The following is a 27,604-nucleotide window of genomic DNA, read 5'->3' on the forward strand; positions in this document are numbered from 1 at the left end:
GACAAATTCTCTAAAGAAATTTGAATATTCTGGAAGAAGTATCTAGATCCCTGGTGTGGTTTTCGATTTATCAAAGAAAAAACTCCTAATGAACCCTTAAAGATGTTCTCAGAGGTATCACTGGACTATCGTTTTGATACATGCTTGAACATAGTACTCAAAAATTCCCTGAAAAAATCTTCAGAAAAGGGGTTCGATTTCATTCGTGGTTCAGAATTAACGGAGTGATTTATAGTTGAATTTTAAAGGAATTATCAGGAGTAATGTTTATAGAATTTTTGATGACAACAGTCCATTGCCAGAATCACCACAAATTCAAAATACAACAAATTGACTAATGAAGTAATAAAAAAAAATATTTCCTGACAAAAAAATAGTATCCCTGAAATTCTTTCCCTTGAGTATTTCCCAGTGTAATTTTTGTTGGATGAGAAGACATTACAATGACATTTTTTTTGTTTAACATTTCTCCAAAAAGTGGTGTATAGGAAAGTTGAGGATCTAGTTAAAACCTACAATGTTGTTGAGGGTAGCACGCCGGAAAGTTTAAAATCTCGTGAGTTACTGGCGAATATCTATTTTTCTCAATGTTTTTTTAAAGTGAATTTTCCCAATATAAAAATAATGACTTTTTCACAGTTTTTGCAGCAAAATTTGCTTATTGATTAGCCTTTCGAATGCCACTAAAATAAAAATTTTATCGAATCGACTCTATGAGTTATGGGCATCTAAAGATTCGATAGTTTTTTACTTAAATATGCTTATAGCTTCAAAATCACAAGAGTTACAACCTATCAATGTTCAAAAATGTGTATCACTTCCTCTGCAACTCTTCTGAAGACCGCATTCACGTAAAACTGAAAACAAAAAAAAATAGACCAAAATAACTAATTTTTTGGGTCCACCCTAAGTTAAAGCTTTCAAAATCAATTTACTTAGCTCAAATGAAGAGTTAGATCAAAAGTGTCTTCGACAAAGTTGTTCAAAATAACATTTTTTTAAAGTTTGCAGAAGAGCGCAGCCACAAGTTTCATCAAAGAAAATAGTTTGAGTCAAAATTTATACTTAAATAAGAGCTTCTTAGAAGATTCAGAACTGAATTATGAATAACTTCTCTGAAGACATCGAATGTCTAAAACCGACGAGAACAGAGAAAACAGTTTTTTCCTGCTAAAATGTCGATTCGGACTATTGTGCATTGGTGAAATGCTTGGAAAGTTCACCGAGACACCCTTAAGGTATTTTATGGAGTTTATTTTAATATCCTAGAAAAACCAATGAAGTAATTCCATCTGTTTTCAAAAGCAAACCCGTTGATGCAATACCATGAATGTCTGACAATTTTTTTGGAAGCATATTTCGAATAACTCATTGCAAGATGCCTGTAGAAACTCAGGAGTTATTACTACATAAAACGTAGAAAACATCCTCATAGTTGATTTTGTATCCAGGAGGATTTACGCCCTTCATTGTTAGCAAAGCTTCAGAATGCCACATAAAAGGTTGCGGAAAGTTTCCTAAATTGCCATTTTGAGGGATATTGGCCTCCGAGGTTGTTCGCCCCCTGATAGAAATCCTGATTACGTCCATGGATCTAACCGAAGTCGAACTAACGAAACGCAACGCAGCGCAGATGGTGACAGTTATGGTCCTCTTGCACGGAGCCAAAAATGAGAAAACTCCAGTTGAAGAAAAGGGTTGACGGAGATGATCAATCAAAAGCACCAGCTCGTAACAAATGCTAAACATTACAAAGTGACCCCAGGGAAGTAATTATCCATATTTACGACACCATAATACTGTGTGCGGACCTAACACAGCTGAGAAAACTTGCTGGTGGATAAGAGTACACTGAGGAAACAGGTCGTATGAGGGAAACATGATTTTTTTTATTAAATTACGGCATAGAAAGTATTTTATTTTGATTATAGAATCTTATCAGTGAGATAACACCATAGCAGACTTAAGCTAAGTATGCTGTTCCGCTAAAGAAAAGTAAAAATTTCTGCCCAAGAAATGGTCAAGAAATTTCGTACAGTGAGCTCCATTTGAATCGACATTTCTTTTCAACTGCGTACTGCGATCGAAAAAAAAAAATGCTTCTCTTGAGCATTTCTTGCAAGAAATTTCCCACGCATTGAGATAGGCGATTACTTTTCTGTTGAAGTGCATACTTCGCTTTATAAAAAAAAAACTATAAAAATATGTATGATTTAATAAGAGACTCTTCTAGGTAATAATGAGAGTCATATGAATTGATATAACATCAAAAGATAGAGGTATGAAGAATCGTAGATATCAGTTATGGAATTCAATAGGACCTTTATGTATTCAGAGAATCACATATTAAATTTGAGAAAAGAATGATATTCATGAGATCTTTTATAATAATGGGAAGAATTACATGTCCGACTGGGAGACGATATCTGCACATGCAGATATTGCATAACAATCAAGCGAGTTTTCAGCTGGGTGTAAGTGCTTGCCCAGCTAATTATCCTTTCCTATCCCTCAGTTTTCGCAAGGACTACGATAATTATGGCCACCATGATTATTCACGACTATTGACTAAAGCTAATGCTGAACATTTTATGTTTCATAAGAATCTTATGACGTAAAGACAATCAAAAAATCAAGTCACGTTCTATTATGAAACCCGTACGTAATTTTTACCTCAGTGTAGTTCGATTGTGTTCTCGAGTACAATGGTGTGCGAGAGAGTGCTCCGAATAAGCGCGCATGTCCGAGTGAATGAATAGCCACGCACAAATTGAGGCTCGCTCAAGGGTGGAGGGCGGCTGTCAAATGGGAGTAAAATTGAAAAGCCGCCATCCTAAGTCCAGAACCAGTTTTAAGGCTTAACGCGGAAAAGTAAAAAATATTATTCGCAAAATTATAGGTAATCAATGTGCTTGAAAGATATTGTTTGCAAGCAGTTATTTGCTACGTGCCACTACAGTGCGCTGTTGGCAATTTAATCAGCAAATTCGACTCAATTCCCAAAATGGATGTTTTCTAGAAAATTGATTACGCCTTCACCATTGTTTGGTCGGAATTTTGTATGGTTGTTTACTTTTTAGAACCAGCGACACGTTGGGGTAGCAGTAAAGAGCCGCCAGTTCCACCCTTGGGCTCGCTAAAGCGTTGAATGGTAAGCGAGAGGAAAGGGACGAAGGCGACGGATGCACCTGATAACTGATCCGATCCGATTCCGGTAATCGGTTAGCACAGGCACTCACACAGAAGGGGGAGACGCTCGCGCCGGTTTCACTCTCTTGTTCACAGGTTTGCGATCGCGATAATGACTTGCAGTGTTAATTTTCAGCAAACACTTGGCGCTCGTTGGCGAGGGGGGATTGCAAACTGTACATACCAGCCTGCATAGGTGCAGCGAGGTGCAGCCATAGCTAAGAGGCAGATATGCGAGCCTCCTGATGCGTGTGTGTGATCATTCTGGCGAGAAGAGGAAAATCATGTGCAAATTAGTGGTTGAGGAGCGATTAGACCGGTGAGCTGAGGTGTTATCTCAGGCGCTTTGGAGCGTAACTTTTCGGTTAATTCTGGGTGGGAATCTCCAACAACCGGAGCGAGTGGAACCAGTCAATCGATCAATGGTGATAATAAATCTTCGAGCTTGTTAGTGGTATATCTGTATGTGATAGAAAAGAAATCAAAATATGCACATCAGTCAAGAGACACAAATACTTGCTGGAATTCAATAGTAAAGTACTAAACCCTTTTTTCCTTCACTTAATGCCAAGCCGCCAAAATGTTAAATTATTAAATCTGTTACCCTTTGGGTTCATAAGTTTCATTTCATATTATTATATTATTTCCTATTCCAGTTAAAAGAATAGAAACACCCTCATTCTTGTTTACGGCGGATTCAACTATTCGTTCATTATCATATCTTAATGCTTTATTGTCAGATAGCTCTTGAAATATGTCGAATAAAGGCAATGTAATTGTTTATATGCAGAAGAATACGTGTAATGTTGTAATGCGTGTGGTTACTTGGATATGTTAAGTCCACAAAAAAAAAAAAACGCATTGAAGTGACGAACTAAATCCACATCCGATGTCGTTACGTTTTTTTATGTTCGGGCAGTAGACGTGCCTAGGTAATAGAGATAGAAAGACTATAGAGGACGAATGTCGCTGGTGTTCCCTTTGTTCTCGCTCGGAAACATGTCGGGTACATAACTGTCAAACTGCAAACCTTTTCGGCTTGACATTTTTAGCCCCGCCTATCTCCGCCAGCAAAAGATGTTCCGACAGCGACGCCAACGACATTCTTCCTCTATAGTTTATTACCTCTATTGCCTAGATCCACCGAACGCACTGTTCTCCACTCGTCACCCCAATCGGCCACACATTCCTTCCTTTGTATGGCAAAACGACCTTTCTGCGGCGAGCAGCGTGAACAAGCGAACGATAATTGGAAGGACAGTTGCGATTTTTTTTCGCATGCAAATTACACTTCTACCAGAACAAGTAGAGCGCAATAATATTTGTCACGTTGACACGTCAACCGGTGGCATGGCGTCGCGTCGGTTACATGCAATTTCAAAGTCCCTGAGTAGTGCAGGTCAAGACAACTCGTCACATTCGGGAACGCGGATTACCATGACCTAGCGGCGGCGGCAGCGGCAGCTGTAGTCGAACCTGCGCTGAAGCGCCCTATAATTTGCCGGCCAACGGCGACCCCCGAAGTTGACCCCTCTCAGAGCGACACTGGCGGCTGCTGCCTGGGCGCTTCGAGCGGCACAAGCTTTTGATCCTGCTGCTGCTCCACCGGCACCCAACCCCCTCCGGAAAAAAAACGAGGCCATATGTTTCCAGATCAGTCGGAAGCCCCGGGAAGGAACCGTCCTTCGTCGTTTGGTTGAAACTCTTGTTGATTAAAATGTAAGGCAACCCAAGTGTGCGCACATCGCAATTGCACAATAGTGTGGTTCACATTTCAAAGAAAGTTCGAAAATTCAATTTCCCATATCTCGATAACCTATTCAAATCGACGTAAGTAATTTTCAAAACTTTGTTTACAAAAAATGAATTCCCTTGTTAACGTGTACATTCCTTAAATTTGGCATGCAATTAGCTCACATTAAAATACTAGGTAGTTTCTGTCATTTCCCACAAAAATTGTATGACAAAATCATAAGCCGTTTCATTCAGTTACTTACGACGTTATTGTAGCAGTGTAAAATCGACTCAAGTAGTATTTTGTTTTGATTCTTGGTTAAGTCACTTTGTTGCTCCAAACAACAGAGCGGTGAAAGTAATGGTTAGGTTGGGAAAGTTGAAACTCTCACTTACGCCGTTTTGTAAATCCTAAAATTAAACGTTCTAAAAGTGAAAAATTGAGTTGGTTTAAAGCGGAACGTGTAAAATTTCGTCTGCAAAAGCGTAGCATTGATAAAGTTTGTTAACTTTTTTGAAATGAGTCTGTTTGAATAAGTTTTTGAGATATCTTTCTTACAATCTATATTATGAAATTAGAGTTCTGTCAAATGTTCAGCTATTTTGAGGACTTTGTAATAAAAGTCATTTTGTAATAGTGCCAGTGCTGTTGAATGCTTTGAATATCACGAGATATCAAAGTCACGTTGAATTAAATATTGTGAATATCTTCCATTCCCGTGGCAACAATAATCCGAAATTGTTTTTTCCTGGTTTTCTAAATTACTATCGGTTGGCCATGTTTGCTGATGCTATATTTCCATGCTATAAGGATTCCAATATTTACAAAATTTTGACATTTAAAATCACTGCTTCTGTAAATCTACCATATCATTCCTATTTAAAAAAATAATAATGTAGATTTACGTCATGCATGGTCGACATATTAAAACGAGTAAAATTATGTAATTTTAAGTCACAAATTACGTAATGTTCCGTCAAAAATGCTCAAAGCTTGACAGAACTTTATTTCCATTGCGAGGATAGACAGAAAGCTATAGGAGATTAGTTCTTCAAACTTTCCAGAAATTTGAACCGCCCTAGTTCGCAGTCCTGTCTCTCGATTCACTCGGCAAGGGCGCAAATTATGCTAATTAGGCTTTTGCTTTGAGCCGAACTTTTTCGCTTGAGTGCAGTTGCATCGAGAGCGAAAAAGGAAATTGCACCTTTTCTGTGCGGTGGGTAGGTACGTGCAATTCGTACATCGCTCACCACTGTTGCTGTGGCTGTTTGGCGTCGTCTGCGAAGTCGCGGAACCGCCGCCAAACGGAAGATGATCGATGGGATCTCGCAAGGCAAGGCCATTTATAGCCCTGCGTTTGTCAAACGCGAAGTTTTGCTGCTTAAGCCCGGGCGGCAGGTGGATGTCGCCCCATTGGATTAATACCGGTAATTAAAAATTCATCCATCGAGTTGTGTTAATTACAACTGCAAGTTTGTCCGCCGCAGATCCGACAATGGTTCGCGCTTATCTTCTTGTTGACAATCAATTATGCGATCGGTTATCAGTCTGATATCAAGGGACGATAAGCGTGGAACTTGTCCTAGAGAAGTCACTCGGTGACGCGCGTGACATGCGGGGACAGGACTTTATCGGAAACATGCCTTCATTAAGTATTGTTTTTCGATCATTAAGGCTGTGCACCGGAGATAAGGATAAGGCAACATTATAAGGTAATTTCATCTAGTTGACATATGTGAAAGTGTCCAGTATTTTTTTGTTTAAAGAAACAAGAGATGACAAGTTTTTAGAGCATAAAATTTCAATTTGTCTTCTTCTGCGTCCTTCGGTACTGGATTACAACGAAATGATAAGAAAGTACACTTCTTCTCTATGCTAATACCAAGATAGATGGGGTTGGAAATACACTTCCATGGTCAACCGAAGTGCATCAGACTCTGTTTTTCTTATGCAAGATCATTTGAAAAAAAAAATAATGGAAAAATGATTCCCAAGTGTTGAAACTTCAAAACTATAAGATCTGGGATTAAACAGGATTCTAATAAAAATCACAATCACATCATTTCTGTAGAAAATATGGCAAATTTCAATTATTAGGGTGATGTGCTAGCATCCATCGTATTAAGCATTGATCAGTGAGAACTGTAATTTTCCCAGTATTGCAGTGAAAGATGCTGATACAAGCCGATGCCAAACAATTCTTTCTCAAAACGGCTTCAGCATTGTACAATAACATTTTGATAAATCTTGATCTCTTTTTGGAAATAATGCAAAGAAAATGCATCTTACCGTATTCTCAACCCGTCATATCGTTTTCAACTCTGTCGCAATCAGTTTCCAGATTCGACTCACAACTTAAGGCTCACTGTGATGTATTGAGTGGTTAAAACACAACATATCAACGCTATAATAAAATGTTTTGCTAGAATATATAGATCTACGGGCATCTCCCTCCATTCCTTCAGCATGGTGGAATATACTAATTTCCTTTAAAATTAATTGTTCGTCATCAAAATTCAGCCCAAACATATGAACACAATTTCTTTTGACCGTACAATTACGGCATTTGCTCACAGTACAGCGAAAACAACACAATCAAAGGAGCCGTATTTTTACGTCAAGCGTCGCGCACACATTGATGTGCACAAGCTCATTCTCAATTATACGCGGCGGTTGACGAAATTTCGTAAAATTTGGTGATTTATTGAAGTTTTACGGCGTGTGATTGGAATGAAATCCTTCAATGAAGAAGTACGAAGGTTTTCCATAGTGAAAATAAGTGCCCGGCGAAGTAAGTCACCCACGGGGGCGGAAAGAAACTTGTGTTGGAAAGTGGTGTGGCTCAGTCGATCGTTAAGCATTTCTCTCAAATTCGTGTTCGTCCATGCGATTTCGGTGAAAAAGTGCAAAGTGGATAATTGAACTACCGAAATACAGTAGTTTCATTGCATTTTTGGTGTACAAGTGTACAAACCATAACAGCTTTCACAAAATTGCACTTGGAAAATGAATCTATGTTGCAGGTAAGTTGGAATATCCGCCGTAGTGGAACATTTAAAGTTTGATACGACGAATAGTAGCGCTTACGACGATGTAGAACAAAACCCTACTTCTAAAATTCATAAGATTCTACGACAAACTTACTTTCATGGTCCCATCTATCTTCGGGGCGTTGGCCTTCCAGCTTCTTGGTCCAGCTTGATGGAGTTCGGCGACCGGTGGAAGCTTCAAATTGGCTACTGAAACAGGAGACGAACTTGCTTGTTAAGCCAGGAAGCAAATCTATGTTGCGTTCAAGGCATCCTATTCGTTCGGTTGTAGAGTGTGACGATAGCCTTGTACTGGGAAGGAAGTACTACCAATTCAGCGCATGCTGACAAAGCCGGGCCGATGGAAGTAATCCTGACAGGTGACAAATGCACTTATTATTGATCGGCGCTAGGTGATTTATTAGATCATCGAGGGTTCTACAGGTTATTTCTATGCCATCTAGAAGCCAGCTTCTAGTCGTCCGTCGTCTATCACCTATAGCAAACGAGTTCGTGGGAAGTTATCAAGCAGGTTTCATCGACGGCCGCTCGACAACGGACCAGATCTTTTCCGAGCGGCAAATCCTCCAGAAATGCCGCGAGTACCAGGTCCCTACGCACCATTTGTTCATCGATTTCAAGGTGGCATACGATAGTATCGACCGCGTAGAGCTATGGAAAATCATGGACGAGAACAGCTTTCCCGGGAAGCTCACAAGATTGATCAGAGCAACGATGGACGGTGTGCAAAACTGCGTGAAGATCTCGGGCGAACACTCCAGTTCATTTGAGTCTCGGCGGGGACTACGACAGGGCGATGGACTTTCGTACCTGTTGTTCAATACTGCGCTTGAAGGTGTTATGCGGAGAGCCGGACTTAACAGTCGAGGCACGATTTTCACGAGATCCGGACAATTTGTTTGCTTCGCGGACGACATGGATATTATTGGGAGAAAATTTGAAACGGTGGAAGATTTGTTCACCCGAATAATTCACCCAAATAACTAATTTTTACATTTTAAACCCGACGAACATTTTTATACAGTAAGAGCAGAATAAATCACTCCGAAGCTTGTTTAAGCTGGAATAATTGTTAATCGATAGCTAATGTTACTTGGCATGTTATTCCTTGAAAAATGTCAATTATTCTCTCTTAACATTTCTGATTATTCGTAAAAAATATTATGAATTCAGTTATTAAGAAAATCATTTGCCATTACGTAACCATTTGCTTTTATCCGGCCCCGATATGTTCACCTGTTTGATTGCCGTGTAAAAAAGTTGAAGGCACTGCGATAAATAAATAAAATAAACGACATCAACATATGGACTCCGGCCCCTATCTTTTATTCAAAATCATCTACATCAAAAGGGCCCCAAGATGTGTTACACTTCTAACCAGTGCTGGGAATGGTAATGGTAGTAGCCTTGAGCAGTGCTGGGAAGTGTAATAGTAGTAGGCTTGAGTTTTTACGAAAATCACGTGGCTCTCCTAATACAGTAGTTCAAAATTGTGAAACTCATCAAGTAGCCTATGTTGAGTACCGTTTTGTCTCAAATCCCGAACAGACTCATATTCCGAACACTCGGTTTTTGTATGGCGCTTTGGTTGAAACGTTTCGCTGAAATATGTCATCAAATTACAAGGAAATGGCAGTCAGTTGCAACTCAATTTAAACATATTCCAATCTATTTTAGACCTCGGGAGTAGCGATGATTATCTAGTTCAAGGTCAGTAAAACTAACTCTGGTAAATTTATTTGCGAAACTATTCATTTGAATACGATTTATTCGTGCTGTTCGGAATTTGAATCAAGGTGTTCGGAAAATGAGACAGAATGAACACCGTGTTCGGCATTTGAATCAAAATGTTGTTCCATACTTTTACATAAAATCAATACTAAACATGATTAAATAATAATTTTTACCGGCACACCCAACAGCTAACAGTCAGACTTTGTGAAGAAATTGAAATTTTCACAAATATCATCTAATTTATTTCCATGAGATGCATTTGAAGTTGCTGTTGGCCTTAAGTGTTCGGAATATGAATCAAAACGGTACATGAATTTTCTAAATCAGGAGTGTCATTGAAGGCTGCAAATGCGGGAAATGCAACGGGAAATAGAACATTTTTCTACAGTAGCTTTGGGTTGCCGTTAGCAACGGGTGTTTTGCTATTTTCAAGGCATTTTGCCTACAGTAGCCATAGGCGTGAGTTTCACTGACTCCGCTGACTGTGATTTGCTACGCTTGCCTACTTTAGAGTGAATTTCCGAACTTTTACCAACTCTGCTTCTAATCAAACTTAATCGTATTACTTGAAGCGAGCAGTGAGATTTCGACACAAACGACTACTAGATCTGGTCGAGTTGTGAAACCTACAGTTCACAATGATTTTGAATACAGGTCGGACTCGATTATCCGGAGTATCGATTTTTTTTTCACTCCGGATAATCGAATCACTAAAAGAATAAGAAAAATCTACGATGAAAAAACTTAAATATTATCTTTTATCGTTGTTTTATTTATATGAGGCAGTGGCGTAGCCAGAAATTATTTCTAGAAACATTAGGAGTCTTGAGAAGAAAAAATTATTTTTGGCCAGCATACTCAAAAAATTCCTTTTCAAACCCTCCTTTCCATACCTACGTCCAAAACTTCAAAACCATTCATAATTTATATTCCAATACCAAATTATCTCAAATTGATGCATAAAAACTGAAAAAAGGAACATCAAAAAACAAATTCCGGATAATCGAGTCTAAAATTCCGGATAATCGAGTCCCCGGATAATTGAGTCTCCGGATAATTGAGTCTCCGGATAATTGAGTCTCCGGATAATCGAGTCCGACCTGTACTATTGAAAAAAGCTGTAACGTGTAACGCTAGCAGTCATGAATTGGTTAAAATTATACCGTTCAAACTTGACGCAGGATTTTGGCGTAAAATACTCATTGAACTTGGCATGAATTGCTGCAAGATCGTTTTACTCATCATTTGTCAACTCGAAAGTATCATAGATACGAGCACAGTCCTCTCCTATCACAGCCATGAAAATTGCTGCCTGTACAGGAGGAGGTTTTTCGTTCAATTGAGTCGTCGTAGCAAACCACTCAAACTGACGGCACCAGCTTTTCCATTGGGCTGCCATGTTTTCACTAAGCAACAAAGGCTTTGGCGGTTTTATGCCAGACGACGCCATGTTTCAAACGCGAACCACGATAAATTCTTCTTTTATGAACATAAATCACTTATTCGATCATATTATCTTCTCCTTACGTCAACAGCATTCTGGCTGAACAGCTTATTAATCTTTAACTAGTTAAACATTGTTAAACACACAAAATTTACATTGTTTTTCGGAACGAGTAAGACGCGCACTTCTGACACCATGAAAAATGCGTTTGTATCTGTTTATTAAAATACCCAATTACAACTGCTAGTGTTACACGTTGCAAAAACCTTAGCTACGCCACTATTTCAAGCTAGTAATTATTCTTGAAAAAAAGTTGAACAACAGCATCCGCTGAATTTTCCTGAAAATCATGAAAAACTACTAATGTTAAACCATATAAATAGATGAAAAAATAATTCTTCTATCATTTGAAAAAAAAAAAACTAATTAGAGCTGGAGCTGGAAAATTATTATATTATTCCTAAAAAACACTGGAGCTACTAATTTGGTTTGAATTCTCTTCGTATATATTATTAATAAATAGTAAAGGAACATTGCTATGCTCAAGATTTCCAGTTTACACTTTGGAAACGTCAGAAAAAAAAACCTTTAAGGAGATTATCAATTTTTACCTCATCCTCCTGAGTTTTTAAAAGACTCTAAACTTTTCGATCTTAATCAGTTTTCAGTTTAATTGGGCTTGGAAATGCAACGATACTCTCATGAAGATTTCACCACATAAAGAAAATCAAACGAATCAGAGTCGTCAGAATAACCTAATAGCACAGACAAACGGACGTAACACTGACGAAATTTCAATCGACCACTCATTTAGCAATCATTTCAAATTCGCTATGTTACAAATCTCACAACTAGAGGCGCGCGCATCGTTTTTCTTCGCGTTTGACGTTTCACACTACCGCCATCTGCCGGTCTTGTTGCACGAAACATCTTTTCGTGCAACATGTTCACCAGATGATGATACTGTAAACTGGGCGATGGGTTTTGAAAAAAAAAAATGCTCTAAGTGTTACGTCTGTTTGTCTGTGCTAATAGGTTTAACAATAGCAATAAAAACTTCTCAACTTAGACAAACTCAAGAACAAATAACTGCAATTTCAGTAAACATATGCAAAAACATCGTTAGATTATTTCTAAGATCTAATGGGGAGAATGGGTAGAATCCCTAGTCTCAAACTACGCAGTTGTATCATGATACAAGCGGTTTTCGTGATATTGCGCCAATGTCATGTTTCTGGAACATGATATTTTCATACATTTTTGACAGCTCCAATATCACCTTCTTGAACGTGATATTTCAAATTGCTCGAATATGCGGCTCGAACGCAAATTTGCAGCGGGCTTTCGACAGAAATGTCATTCTCAATGTTTTTATTCTGATTTTGTTTTCCTACCGCAATGGCCGGAACAGTTGAACTGGAACCGGAATCTGAGACCGCAGGAGGTTGTGCTGGAACTGGCGTTCAAACTGCCTTAACCGAGTGAGCTGGAGGTTGAACGACGAAAAAACAATCTTCCCCTTGATCAACAATTCCAATAGATTCATGATTATCTGCTTTCATGAATCTATTGGAATTGTTTATGGTGGAGAAGGGATGTATTGCAACGGGACACTGATAATTTTATTTTCTAAAAGAATTCCTGAAATATTTCGCTGAGAAATTCCTGAGCAATTATCGAAATACTTTTGAGAATATTTTTGGACGAAACTCCGGAAAAGCTATCCTAATATTGTGTGAATTTTACTGAGGTTAAATTTGCGACACTGTGTTGTTGACGTACTATGGTAACTCAAATGAAAGAAAATTTCAATTACCAACCAGTCTTGATTTGAACAAGTGTAAGAATTTCTTCAGAAAATTACTCTAGAAATTCCTGCAGGAATACTTCCGGGAATACCTGCAGGAGTTTCTTTGGGAATTTATTCAGGAATTCATCCAGAGATTTCTCAATATGTTGCTCGGGAAATTCTTCCATGAATAATTTTTGGAGTTCCTCCAAAAGAAAACCACAGTGTATTTCATAATTCTCCTCGTAATTTGTGTAGAAATTTTTCTGGACGATTCCCCTAAAAACTAAGATGTTTTCTGCGAATTTTTCCAGACACTCATCAGGACATTTTTCTATGATTCTTGGATTTTCTCAGTGAATTATTCCAGAAACACTTCACAAGACTGGCAGCGACTGAGTGAGATCTTAATGGGATTACCTCGTACATTTATGACAAGCGAAGCTGCTGTTTGCATTTATCATGATTTACTTTGACTTTGACTTTTTTCAACAGAAACTAACTCAGATATTTGATTTATAAGGAATTCATTCAGAAATTGTTTCCCATGGAATTTATCCACGAATATTCCTTAAAAGCTCCTTCAAAAATTCTAATTTCGATATTTCAAGAATACAAAGTTAGCTTTTCCAAGAATACCCAACTGTTTTGACCAACCATCAGGAATAACTCTCAAGAATCTTTTTGATATAAGTAGATTATACTTATAGGTATTCTACTAAACAGCTCGAAGATTTATTATCATTTTTGATATAGTTTTTAAATAAAATCCTAAGTCCTCCAGGATTTTACCAGGTGATTATTCAATCGGTCTCCCTAGAACATTTTCAAAAATTCGGCCAAACACTTTTACAAAGATGACTCTAGAGATTCAAACTAAGATATCTTCAGGAATTTCTCCAGTATTTTTTTGAGTTATTTCCCAAAGAAGTCGTCAAAGATATCCTGGAAAAATTGCTTAGATAATAAAAAAGCAAAATTAATCGAATCTCTGGATAATATCTCGCAGGATTTTCTGAAGGAAATCATTGGAAAACATCAAACGAAATCCCTAAAAATATTGTATCCAAATGATCGGAGAATTTCTTGAAAAATCTGCTCTAGTGTTCACTGGTGTTGAACCTTGAATAGACTTTTGAAGATTTTTTTGAGAAATGTTTGGAAAAATTGCTTGGATCATATCCAAGAGAAATCATTTCCTCAGTTCTTGAATTTCTGATATCTTATAATCAATACAAAGATTTATTATCAATGAATACGGGTCGAATTCGTCCCCACCACCCGCGAATTCACTGGCAGATGTTCCCAATTCCACCACATCCCCGGCGGACAAAACGTCGACCTCAACGCAACGCAATCCCAGATGACGTGATCGCCCACCACAACTCGTTTAGTTCTCACCTGCTGCGATTGCCAGAATCAGTGTATGCAATCGCAACTACACGCTAAACGAACGCTCCGTTCGCGCACGCACCCCCTGCCGCAGATGACGAGGGGTCTGCCACACTATCAGCATCACGCTCACGCATCCTCTAACCTTGCCTTGTACCACTGATAAGCAGACGTATCACTGATGAAATTCTCAGCGACCACGCTTTTAACGACCATTTTAAATCTCAAAACCAGTGATACGCACATCTTTTTGTTTTGTATTTGACGTTTCACACTAGCGCCTTCTGCAGGCCTTATTTGACATAATCACTGACGCGATGGATTTTGAAGGAAAACGTTCTAATTGTTCCATCTGTTTGTCTGTTCTCGCACTGACTGCGAGCCGAAGCTGCACCAGCAAATATTTGTTATTCGCTTCGACGAACCACCAGCATCGATAACACCTCTAAAGAGGCAAAATGTTGATGGAATTTAATTAATTTATTATTTATTATCGCTAGTTTACGATTTTTTCGCACCGAGAGATTGTTTTGCATACTGCCATGGCAGCCAACGGCGCTCTGCCGCTGGCTTCCAAAGAGGGGGGACCGTCCACGTTCACCACTTGGGGGCACAGGCGAAAACTGCAACTCCGGCGGATGCAAAAGTGTTAAATTTATGATTATTTAAGGTGCATCTTTTTCGCTTTCGCTTCCGCTCCCCCGACGGTCCCTGCACCACATAATGGCGTCAGTTGGCGAGGTTGTTTGGCTGGATCGGTTGGCGCAGTGCAGAAGCGATACGGCTATGATTATTTATGTTTTCTCCCGTTTGAAACGTGATTGGCTCGGTAATATGTTTGCGGTTTTGACGTTTCTCTCGCTGTGTGTGGTTGGCAGAACTGCGCGGTGAGTAGGGGGCGCTTCTCTCACACCAGCCGATGACGACGGTGGCGCCACTAGTGATCATGGAACGTGTCGGTTGACATGTCAAATAACGACGATGATGACACGTTCGACAGGAATGAGAAACGCTTCGATTACCCCCGATATCAAAACACTTCATCGGAAGGAAAAATGGCGGCGGTTCACAGTTGGACATTCTTGAAATAACTACAAGCTAACCGAACCGTGGCGAATGGTTTACTTTTTGGTCTGGACGGGTGCGCTTTACAAATCGTTATGCTCGTTTGAACTGGGTTTTTAAAGATTATGGCGCCGTAAAACGTGAACCGCTTTGGACACAACTCCGACTAACAAGTTCCGCTCGGTGGTTTTAAGATGCGCGAGCAAGATCAATGACCCACGAAAGAACATTGTTACATGGCAGCGTCAGAAGAACCATCGCCGCGGACAGAAATTAGAGTTTACAAAAGGGTTACACCTCCACGAAGAAATTTCAATTTCCCACCTCATTCAACACCGCTAATGACGCTCGCGTCATACAAAGTTATGACAGATCAACTCCATCTATCCAATCTTCTACAAAACGACCCGCAATTTCCGTCGCTTTATGCATCTTACTCGCAATAGCCAACGTCATAATGTATCCTGATTGAATCGTTTCCCACCGCAGCAGATCGATATGAGTGCTGAACATTCACTCGTTCACCAGCAACGATTCCAATAATTTACTTTAACTACAATCATTAACCCGTTCATTTAAATATCACTATTTGCTCTGTTCACACACTTGCCACGGTCGGCAACGGACTGACAGACTGGGAGCACCGAAGCGCCACCGCGTGGTGAACACTCGCAACTGCGCCGCAGCTCCTCGTCGTCACACAACGAACGACGGCCCGCCGAACCGATCGTAGTAGGCTGTTAATTGTTTCAATCATTGTAGTAATTGTCCGAGCGTTGCCGACGCCGAACTGAAAACAAAAATCGCCTTAAGGCAACCAGCTACTTTCGGAGCAACAATAAAAATGAATGAAAAAACGAAGAAATACCGAGACGTAGGTATCGCCTGCTCGGTAAATGTATGCGGAAAAGTAATTGAAAATTGCCATCGGCCAATTTTCACCGACACTTGTTTGGCGATGGTGGTTGCTTGCTTGCTGCCGTTAGGTTTCGTCGACTTCTGCTGCTGCTGCTCCTTTCATGCGGAATGCGTTTTGCTGACTTTATCTTGCGATCAGCTGTCAAAAGTGTGATGTGCTAGGTTTTAGCGTGCAGGAGCTTGTTTGCTCGGTACGCGGCTAAAGGTTATGTTGTGTGTCGGTGCGTGATGGGTGGTCTGGATGTCTGCGGAAACTTTCGATGGGGGAGTATAAGCTGATGAAGAGAAGAGGAGATGTAGCCGGGGAAGCGATTCCATGATATCTCAAACATAATTTCATATAATAATAACTTATATAACTTTTGTACGATAGTTATCGATATCGGCCCTGCAAATCGAAACATGAAAATGAGCGTGAAATGAATCTACCAAATACGAAATAAAGACCTTCATGTTCCTTGCAGTTGTCCAAAATCTGATAGCACATAAGGTAATAGAACTAAACCTAGAATGCCGTGAAATCTGTACTGCGATCTGTCAAAATTGGGTACCTTTTGCAGTAGCAAGGGATCAAATGCAGTACTTGAAGTGATACTGAATCTGAACCCGACTACTTTGTCGCTATTCGTCTCTGATTCTACCCCATAATTCCAAATTCCCCGAACGGCCCATGACTCCAAATGGCATTATCTCAAATTCTTACCTCGATTGGTCGACGAGCAACTCGTTTTGGTCTTTTTAATCTTTCAATGCAACCCGCTGGATGCTCCGTTGGTGACATCTTCATTGTAGATTGCTGTGGTTTTTGTTGAGTGCTTACTGCTCCGGTTGAGATTCCGTCCGAACTGTTGGCTTTGGAGTAACTGCCACCAGATGCCTACTGTCCTCTGACATACCGAAGAAAGCACTCGGCGACGCAATGCACAGTGAGAAAATCGGGCTCCAAAACGCGACTAAATGCAACATCTCAGCTGGGTAACGGTTCCAGGATATGATTTTGGCCATTCTAGATCGGAAAAAGGCTGCTGAATCGATTGGTTGCGGTCCCATTGACCGGAGACTTCGCCCTGGCCACCTAGAGCCCTGGAACCATCCTGAGTTCCTTACAGCAAGTAGAATTAATGGAACTGAAATAAACTGTCATGATTACGTTTTGCTGCGAAGTAGCACACGAAAATATTCTTACATGGGGGATTTAGTGAAATGAATGATTGACCGTTATGGCCATTTTATGGTTCCGTAATAAACCCGGAACATCCGTAAAATTGGCAATATTTAAAAAATATGTTCTGATAGTTCCTTTGTCTCTTGTTTGTTCGAAATAAGTATTCTTACAATTCGAATTTAATAATCTAAATGTCTGCCCATTACGGCCATTTTATGGTTCTGGAACTAACCCGGAACATCCAAAAAATTGGAAATACTGAAAAAAAAATATTCTGATAGTTCTTTTGTCTCTTGTTTGTTAGAAAGAATAACTGTTACAATTCGTATTTAGTAATCTGAATGTTTGACCATTACGGTTATTTTATGTTCCGGATTTAACCCGGAACATCCGTAAAATTGGCAACATTAAAAAAATATGCTTCGATCTTCAGATTCCTGCAACGTCGATTCCTTTAAGTTAACCGTAGAGCACTGATCACGCAGTTATTTTCAGTTTTGACCGTTGGCGGTAATATGATAATTTTTGTCGCTCATAACCACCGTAATCTTTCCTGCTTTCTGGAGTCTTCTCGGGCTTCAGTAGAACAAACACCTCTTGACCTCGTAATAGCTTCGGCTAATCTTGCGGTCTTGCGAAGCTCGATGTCGTTACGAACCTTTTGCATTTCCGACATACACCTCTTCGTACTTCTTCACGATCTGTTCAGCTTTCAATTTCTTCATTGTTTCATTACTTCCTAGTTTGCTCTCCATCTTGGATAAGTACCAAGAGCGATGTTGGTGTTTTTCCCCAATTGTGGCCTCTTGAGCACTGCTGTCCACTGGAATACTCTCATGTCGTAGGATCACTTTTCCGAAAACCGTTACTTAATCACTACCGAACCTACGCCGTTCCGTTGCACTGGACTCGAGCTTCATTTTTCCCATCAGCTTTTCCAAATGTTACTTAGCGATTACATTACAGGATGCTCCTGTGTCTGTTTGGCAACAGATCTTCTTCGGTGCGTCGCCTTTGCGCACGGTGAAGCCCACCGACATGGTAATCTTCTTCTACACGACATTCCCTGTTTCATTGCTGGTGATGTATACCACATCATCACTATCTTCGCAATAGTCGCCAGTTAGCTTCACCCTTTTCGCACTTTTCTGTTTGTTGTTTGCAGCTTCTCGCGATCCATCCGTGTTCTTGCACACTCTGGCAGTTCATACGCCGGCCAGTTCTCTCGGTTTCCTAGGTTGTGGTCTCTGCGTTCACAATACTTACAAGCTTCTCCGAACGATTCAAACTTCTTCCGTGCACTCTTATCCACCTCTGCAATCACCTCCGTCGATGGTTCCGGACCGCAGGGTCATAGCTGCCATCCTATCTTCCAACAGTTTCTGTGCTGTCAGGTGTCGATTGCACCCACCAGTGTCAAATTTGTCGTCTTCAAAAGACGGTGTGGTGTCTTTTGATCCACGGGAGCCAGTAGAGTTCATTCGGACAACCACAAAACTCAAACAGCCCTGGTTGTCCTCGTAAACGACAGTAAATAGATTCTGCAAGCTTCTCATCCAAATCCACCAACAATCACCGCATCCAGAGGACTTCTTGGCACGCCTCCAAGTGCCACATACTCGGCTTCCATAGTGGACAGACTTACATTATATTGGCGCCTGCTGGTTCACGATACAGCTCCTCCTGAAAAGAACACCACAAAAACGGTCATCGATTTTCGAGTACGGGTGTCACCGGCCCAGTCAGCATCACAATAGGCTTCCAACACTTTACATTTCCAATGGCCTAGCTTTAGTTTTCAGTTCTTGGCCCCCTTCAGAAAGCGGACCACTCGTTTCGCTGCCGTCCAGTCTAGCTCGTTCGACCCAAGGTCGAAGCACTCGTAGCTATGTCAGGACGTCCACAAGTCGCCACGTACATCCGTTGGTGTTTTCGCAGTTTTTGCATTTTCGAATCCCAGCCGAGTAATCACCTTTTCAATGTACTTTAGAATCTTGCATCTCCAAGCCCGTTTATTTCAAAATGTCGCTACAGTTGCTCGAAAAACTTCCATATCTCGCAGGTCACCCTGCGAGTCCGCTCTGCTTCAAGCCGTAGATACTACGCCGCAAATGACACACTTTCTCCTCTTGTTCACGTACTGCATAGCCTGGCGGCTAACGCATATACAGTTCCTCGTCGATGTCACCATTTTAACATCCAAATGCTTCAACCTCAAGCTCATCCCAGCCAGCATCGTCCGTAAAATTGTATAAAGGGTGACAGGAGCAAGCACTACCTCAAAATCAAAGACCTTGTTGCTGTCTCCTGCGCTACAATCCGTGTGTTGAACTTTACAACATCGCCAGCTACGTTGCATTTTATCTTACACACCCAGCGGAGTTTCTTCCCGGGTAACAGTTCACTCACCTACCAAGTACGGTTTTTCATGTGCGACTGGTACTAATCGTCCATCGTACACTTCCACGAATCATTTTCAGGACACTTGACGGCCTCGCTGTAGCTCACTGGCTGAGGGTTTGGACTTGATACGAGGCTTGCTGTAGCTGCTGCGCGCCTTGCGGAACTGATTGAGGATCACATGCTCCATTTTCGGTGGACATCTTGAATTTTTTTTGAAAAATTCTTGAATTTTCTTCTGCAAGGCACACAACCTTTTCAAATTACACTGTTTAACGATTGTTAGGGAAGTGAAAATTTATTTATCATAGAAAACCTTAGCCTACTGTGATTGATTATCGCCGAACTGGACGCATGGCGCCTACTTGTTCCGACAGAATTATACCCGATACTTCGACCGAAGATCGCGAAAATTTCTACTTCTAGACACAAGCAATGAAACTCGTGTTTCTTGTTGTGATGCCAACTCAAAAAGTACTGTTTTTATTGCGTTCCTATAAAGTGTACACACGGTACCGGTTTTACTCATTAGCGTCAAGAATTAACCAAAAAATAGGTAGCTTATTTTTACTCATTATAACACTTGGAATGATACTTTGAGCAGGTCATGTTACAAAAATACCGGGCAGCAGGAACATGACTATGTTGCTAGTTGATAAATTTGTTTAACGAATAATAAATTTTGATAACGTATATTGTACAGAAACAGGTATCTGCCTACCTGGAACAACTGATATTCATCATAACTGTTACACTTATCAAATATCATCTCCGGAATTCCAAGTCTACTAAGTCTTCAAATATCTATTTCAGAGACCCCTTTCAACCAAACAAACAAATATCTAATCACCGCAAACCTTTCTTCTTCTTCTTCCAGGCGTATGTTCCCCACCGTCCGGGTGTCGTTCTCCGGTCCGCTCCGGCAGGTGACCCCCGCCGACCGCTACGTGGTCCTCCTAGACGTGGTTCCCGTCGACAACCGGCGCTACCGTTACGCGTACCACCGTTCGGCCTGGCTAGTGGCCGGTAAGGCCGATCCTCCGCCACCGCCCCGACTCTACGCCCACCCGGATACTCCCATCGGCGCGGATGCCCTCCGCAAACAGGTTATCTCCTTCGAGAAAGTCAAACTCACCAACAACGAGATGGACAAGAACGGCCAGGTAGGTTCCCCGTGTGCGCAGGAGGAATACAGTAATTTGATACGATCTTATAAATCACCCGAAGACTTCGGGGTCTGCGAGAGCGTGCGCAGAGTCCGTTGTTGTTCCACCAGTCGAACCTCTGCGCGCGATCGGATTCGTGATAAATTCGGCATCATTAGGTCCCGCTGCGGAGCCAAACATGCGCTTCGACATGATTTACACGATTTTCTGTCTGTCAAATTATTTCAACCTGACTTAATTCCCGGGAGGGATGCAGCTCGTGCCACATTGCGACCAATAAGGCTAACGAATCCACAGAGAACAGACTTTCTAGTTAGAACAGTTTTCTGAACAGAAGATCTGTAACACTTCAAACTAAATTACGCTTAGAACACTAGCGCCGAAGCGTGTTGCGTCGTTCAGTGGTGAAAATGTTTCATATTCACCACTGTCACTGTCATGGGGAATTTTGTGATAGCAGCGCCACCACGATGTTGCTACTAGTGTTGCCATCACAAATACCGCCAAATCCCTTGCCCAGATTTCGAGACAAATTTAGACGTCTGTCATCTGTGATGATTCCAAGCAAGAACCGGAATCGACGAAACGTAACACCCACGGCAGTTGCGGTCCCGAAATTCCCGGAATCCTAGATGGAACGACCAAACAAAAAGCGATTGTTGACGACGACGGAGAGCATTCTTCACCGTCAATTTGCCGCGAACTAAATGTTCGGGGCGCCGCCTTAACCGGTAACCGCCGTGGCGACGCCAAACTTCATATCTGTCTTTTGTTTTGACAGATGACAAGTGCATCGTGACATGTTTCATTAATCTTTCGGATTCCGGAGCATGGGGCCTACTGCGAGTGACTGACTCATCCGTCGAACAACGAAACGGGTGAACGGAAAATTATGAAGTGCGATGATCGTTTCATGTTATGAAGGTCATAAAAACAAACAATATTTTAATGATGGCACCGTTCGTGTGTTGCGTCCCATTCCACACTTCCTATCAGTGCCGTCACCCTTCCCGGAGAAAGTGGTTGGACATCGATAGGCCCGAAAAAAGAGGTTAATTTCCATAATTTCCCAATAATCGTATTTTTTCGTTGGTGGAGACGATGGCCACGTGCGGTCCACACAGAAAATCGATATCTAACGCCGCGAACGCCGGAGTGAAGTATAATTAGGTTTTCATAAAGACAATAATTTATACTTCATTAAAGGAATTCCGTTTTGAGGTGTTCAGCCGCATGATTAGAGGTGTTCTGATAGTTTCGACAGTCCGTAGATTCGGCCCTGGATCGGAGAAAAGCGTCAAATGCGCCATTTTCGGGGTTATGTTTTGTTGGATTCTAGGTGCCAAGGTGGTAATAATTTGTCGGCTTTATCGAGCTTTTCTTCCGTTTTTGACAGCTCTCACCAGGTTTCCGGGCCCGGTTTTCGGACTTGACGCATTAGCATAAGGAAATAATCCTTGTTTTATACCGCTTTCGGCGCCTCGCTTCATGTTATTTTCCCGTTCGAAAGGTGCGAGAACTAGTTATCCTAATGTCCATGTTCTTCATTTGCATTAATGAGCCGGAGTTGTCGAATCCCGCCGGCAGCCGATTGCTCTAGTTTATTTCCAGTCAGCCCTTCCGGTTTGGGTGCCATTTTCACGAATTAACACGTCTGCTCTCTTGCTTTGACGAGGGGTGATGCGAGATGCATCCACCACTGCTGTCAACTGTCAAGATGGCGGCTAATTAGCGCGTAACGCTACCACGCCAGTCAGTGATTGTAGACAGCGGCTATCAGCGGAAACCGGTTCCCAATTAATTGAGCGGTCCAGTTCCAGCGGTAGCCATGCTGCAGCGGTTATCAATCTTCACCTCTTGAAGGTCTTCCCGTGTCAATCGGGAGAGTCTGTCGAAGCATCATCATTATGGGGACAGAAATGTCACCCGGCGATGTTGGCTGTCACGTGGTTTGAGTTGCGTGTTTATTGACAAGGTGGATTGTGATGTTCTTCAGGCGAATGTCGAATTCCTTTTCCTTGTTTCAAACATTACAGCATGACAATAAGTCTACTAGAAGGTTTCAAATGAAGAGCTTTTGGTTAATGTGGGAATATTATAAGTCAAGTTTTGGAAGCAATAGGTGAAATCTTCCATTTCTGCAGGAATAATGAAAAAATAACCAAACTTTTTTGCAATCGACTACAGATGACACGCAGACTCCGTCCTTTGACGGAGAGGCCTGTGTCATCCGCAAACAAAGATTTTTGACATCCCTGAGGTAACCCAGGTAAGTCAGATGTCAAAATATTGTGTTATATTGATCCCAATTAATTAAGTAATTGAGAAACAGTAACTCTTTCAGAATTGGAGTTCTGATAATTAACCTGAAGTGTACGATTCGACAGATAACTTTGGATTATTCTAAAAATGTTTGTTGGAAAATCAATTTTTTTTTTCTTCCTAGTTTACAAGCTAGCCTTTATGCAAACACTCTCGAATGCTTTTTCTATGTCTGGAAGAGCAATACTAGTAGAATAGTCTCCATATTTTGTGGAACGAATCAACTTGGTTACCCTTTAAAGGTGATGAGTGGTCCAATGTCCATGTAGGAAGCCGAACTGTTCATTGGCAAAAATTGAATTTCCATTGATGTGGACCATCGTTCTGTTCAAAATGACCTTCTCAAAAAGTTTGCTGATGGAGGAATTCATCATGAAGTTTTTTCAAAATTTTAGATAATTTCCAAAAGGGCTTAGAGCCAGGGTCCAATTGAGAAATTTTACCTTCAAAATTGTTATTTCTCAATTGTGAAAAGCTTTTCTTAATTTCTTTCTGCTAATTCTGCCATATAATTTTCATAGCAGGATCGCGAGTGCGTTGAAATTGCCTCCTCCTCACGATTTTAAGATGGATCAAGAGTTTAAGATCATCGTCTATAATCACGGATTCAAATTTTACTTCACATTTTGGAATTGCAATGCTCCTGGCTTCAACAATGGAATTTGTTAAAGTTTCAAGAGCATTGTCAATATCAAGTTTTGTTTGAAAAGAAATGTTAACATCAAAATTACTATCAATATATGTTTCATATTTATTCCAGTCAGCTCAACAATAATTGAAAGTGGAGCTAATAGTATTGAGAATTGCTTCATGGGATATTTGAAATGTAACAGGGACATGATCAGAATCAAAATCAGCATGAGTAATGAGTTGGCTACAAAAATGACTAGAGTCGGTTAAGACCAAATCAATCGTAGATGGGTTTCTAGAAGAGAAAAAACATGTAGGGCTATCAGGGTATTGAATTGAGAAATATCCTGAAGAGCACTCATCAAATAAAATTCTGCTGTTTGAGAATTATTCCATGACCGATGTTTGGCATTAAAGTCATCAACGACAAAAAAAAAATTACTTATTACGAGTCAATTTTCGCAAGTCAGTTTGGAGCAAATTAACTTGCTGCCCAGAGCATTGAAAAGGCAAATAGGCAGCTATGAAAGTATATTTAACAAGCTGTGTTTCAACATAAACACCTAAAGTTTCAAAAACTTTAGTTTCAAATGACGAAAACAGTTGATGTTTTATACGCCTATGATGATTGCTCACCACATGCCCCATCAAGTCGATCATTACGATAAATGAAATAGTTTGAATCTCTTTTGAGTTTGGATCCAGGTTTCAAATAGGTTTCAGTAATAACTGCTATATGTTCGTTATTATATGTAAGAAAATTTAACAGCTCGTCCTCTCTACTATTCAAAGAACGAGCATTCCAATTTAAATTATTATTTGGATGCATTAGAAAAACGTAATCCAATAACAATTTGATTAGTAAATTTTACACCTGCTTGGACTGCTTCAGTCATAGTGGTGGCTTTGAACATTGCATCAATCATTTGATTCAATTGTTCAGTTAGTAAAAACAAAATCAGAGGGAGACATATCACTTGGAGTGAGTACATTATTTGATGATTTTCCGTTAGAATTTTCGGTAGACGAAGATTCGGAGTAGAAGTTACCTGTGGTGGCAGGGTTTTTTCCATTTGATTTGAAACAATTTGAACGGGTACTCATAGTATGAAAAGTGGAGGAGTTCAAATTACCTGCTTCGATATCGGCATAGGACTTTCCTTGAATAGATCCATTCGAAATTAAAAGATTCGAACGGCTACCCGACGGATTAAAATTAGTTTGTGAATGAGCGTGATTGTAATCTTCCTGATGGGTATGATTCTTAATCAAACGATCGTTAATTGAAAAATGAGCATTGTTCGATACTCTACCAGAGAAATTCCGGAAATGACCGTTATCGTAACGGACATTACCGTTCATCTGCTTGGCACGAACCTCGACGACTCGCCTACGCGAAGAGCAAGCCCATAAGTTTGACTTATGATTGCCCACGCAATTTGCGCATATGAACTTATCGGTATCTCCTTCACCGGATAGACGTCCTTAGCGCGAGAAGGACCTCCGCAAATCATGCATTTAGCACTCATGCGGCAATTTTTTGTACCATGGCTCATTTTCGACACCGACGACACTGAGTGGGGTTCTGATAATTTCTTCCAAGTTTCTGGAATTGTTCCCATGTCGCACGGACATCAAACATAAGTCTTGCTATTTTTAAAGCTTTAATATTCTTTTGATCAATTTTGTAAAAGTGAACCAAATAATGTTCTTGGGACAGCCTTTTTCGACGAATGTCAGATTGGGTTCTTTTCTTTGTAATGATTACTTGGACTGGGGAAAATCCAAGTAAATCATTTATTACATTTTTGATCTCTTCAGGTGACATATAGTCACTTGAGAGACCTTTCAAGATGACTTTGAACAAACATTCAGTTTTGTCGTCATAAGTAAAACATTTGTTCTTCTTTTCTTCAAGATGTTTGAGAAGAAGTTTGCTATCTTTAAGAGTTTCCGGCAAATCACGACAGTCTCCTTTCTTTGCGATTTGGAAGGAAACCTTGATTCCCCTAATGGAGCTCTAGATCTCCTGACTAAATCCACCAAATTCGGAACAACTGACCCCGATAGGCGACACTGTTTGTTTCCTCACTTGAATCAAAGAGCCTGGGCTAGAGGCTGATTCGATTTGATGTTCGAAAAATTTGTCTAAAGCATCGAACTGATTGCTCATTTCGATGCAATTATCAACATTATCCATCAACATAGCATAAAGCGCGCATCACGAGAGTATGAAGAACTTTAGATCATCACAAGTATTACCATTCCCTGAAAATCGTACCCTGAAATGTCTCATTCAAATAAATTGTTCACACTTTGTTGGAAGCGATACCCCATTCAAATCCTAGACCAGAAGACTTCCCACTTCCCAGCCCGTACCGATACATCAATAAAATACAGATATGAACGCACAAACCGAAGGGGTGTGGTCGATCTCGAATGATAGGGGAACTGGGTGTAAAATGCGCCGTTGGGGTAAAACGCGCCACCCGTGTTTAGAACGAACGACGTGCTTTGGGACGATGTTTTTCACCAGAGATAATGGAATATGTATTAAAATGCTTCTCTATATATATTTTTAAGTGTTTTCCTGGCAAAAATCGTGGAAAACTCAAAAAAACGTTTTTCGTTGTAATTTTGTGTTATTTTCTAGGCCATTTTTAGGCCGATAAACAACAAAACTTTTGAAACTATCCCCGAAAATCGACTTGTGCACTCCCATAGTTTGTATTCCATGCGAAAAAAGTGTTGAATTTATCCTTAAAAAGCGTATTGAAGGACTTAAACTTTAATCAACTCGTGGGGCAAAACGGCCACTCCTATTCCATAACACCAAAACAGCCGTTTGAATTCAAATTCCAGCAAACGTAATGCCAAGCTGTAGTTACGTGCCAATTTGAACCTTACAAATGCACATTTTTCGAAACAGCATGTATACTATATTCGAACAATAACATCTGATCAAACGCCCTTATGTATGCAACTTATTTGCAAGCATGATCGCGCATGCGTGCGCGCGAACGGCTAACGCCAAGATCTGGTGGCTCGTTTTACCCCGCAAAAAATAAAAATGCAGATAAGCAAGCATTTTATAAAAATTGATTTATTAACTCCAGAAAAAAGAAAATGGATAGCTGTTTCTACTATTTGATAGAAAACATGTTTGTCTATGAGATAGTGAATAAAAAAAGGCTTATAATAATGTTCTTCATAGCTAAAAACGCTTCCTTCCTTAGAGGGCGCGTTTTACCCCCAGTTACCCTACTCACCTTCCATCCCACCTCTCCCAGCTCGCAACCCTGCACCACACTCGCATCGGATTAAAAACGAATCATAACCTCAAACGCACAAACAAATGGGAGGATTTAGCTCGCTAATCTAAAACAATCTTTCTCCCTCGGGGAGATGTCATCCGTTTGTTTGTGTAAATTTATTTCCACCTCGTTGTTGTGCAGTCTCCTTCCTCTGGACCGCGAGCGTCGTTCCCCTAGTGTTTGTTTTTGCTACAAGTATTTTCTTGTTATTTTGTGTTATCCCCGTTCGGAACCTCAGCACCACCCCGAGAGCGAGGGAGGGAATCGTCGTTATTAGCATTTTGTTTGCGC

At 40.6% G+C, this 27,604-nt stretch overlaps 1 protein-coding gene across 8 annotated transcripts in view; it reads left to right on the forward strand.

Annotated features, from left to right (window-relative positions):
• LOC5564419 (T-box protein H15) overlaps positions 1 to 27,604 on the forward strand; it is a 255,676-nt gene that overhangs the window by 129,292 nt on the left and 98,780 nt on the right. For all 8 annotated transcript variants that reach the window (XM_021846185.1, XM_021846186.1, XM_021846188.1 and 5 more), the window contains exon 4: positions 20,759 to 21,044. In XM_021846185.1, the coding sequence (XP_021701877.1) occupies positions 20,759 to 21,044 (286 nt within the window). The remainder of the gene's footprint in view (positions 1 to 20,758; positions 21,045 to 27,604) is intronic.

The sequence above is a fragment of the Aedes aegypti genome, chromosome 2, assembly GCF_002204515.2.
Source record: "Aedes aegypti strain LVP_AGWG chromosome 2, AaegL5.0 Primary Assembly, whole genome shotgun sequence".
Taxonomy (NCBI): domain Eukaryota; kingdom Metazoa; phylum Arthropoda; class Insecta; order Diptera; family Culicidae; genus Aedes; species Aedes aegypti.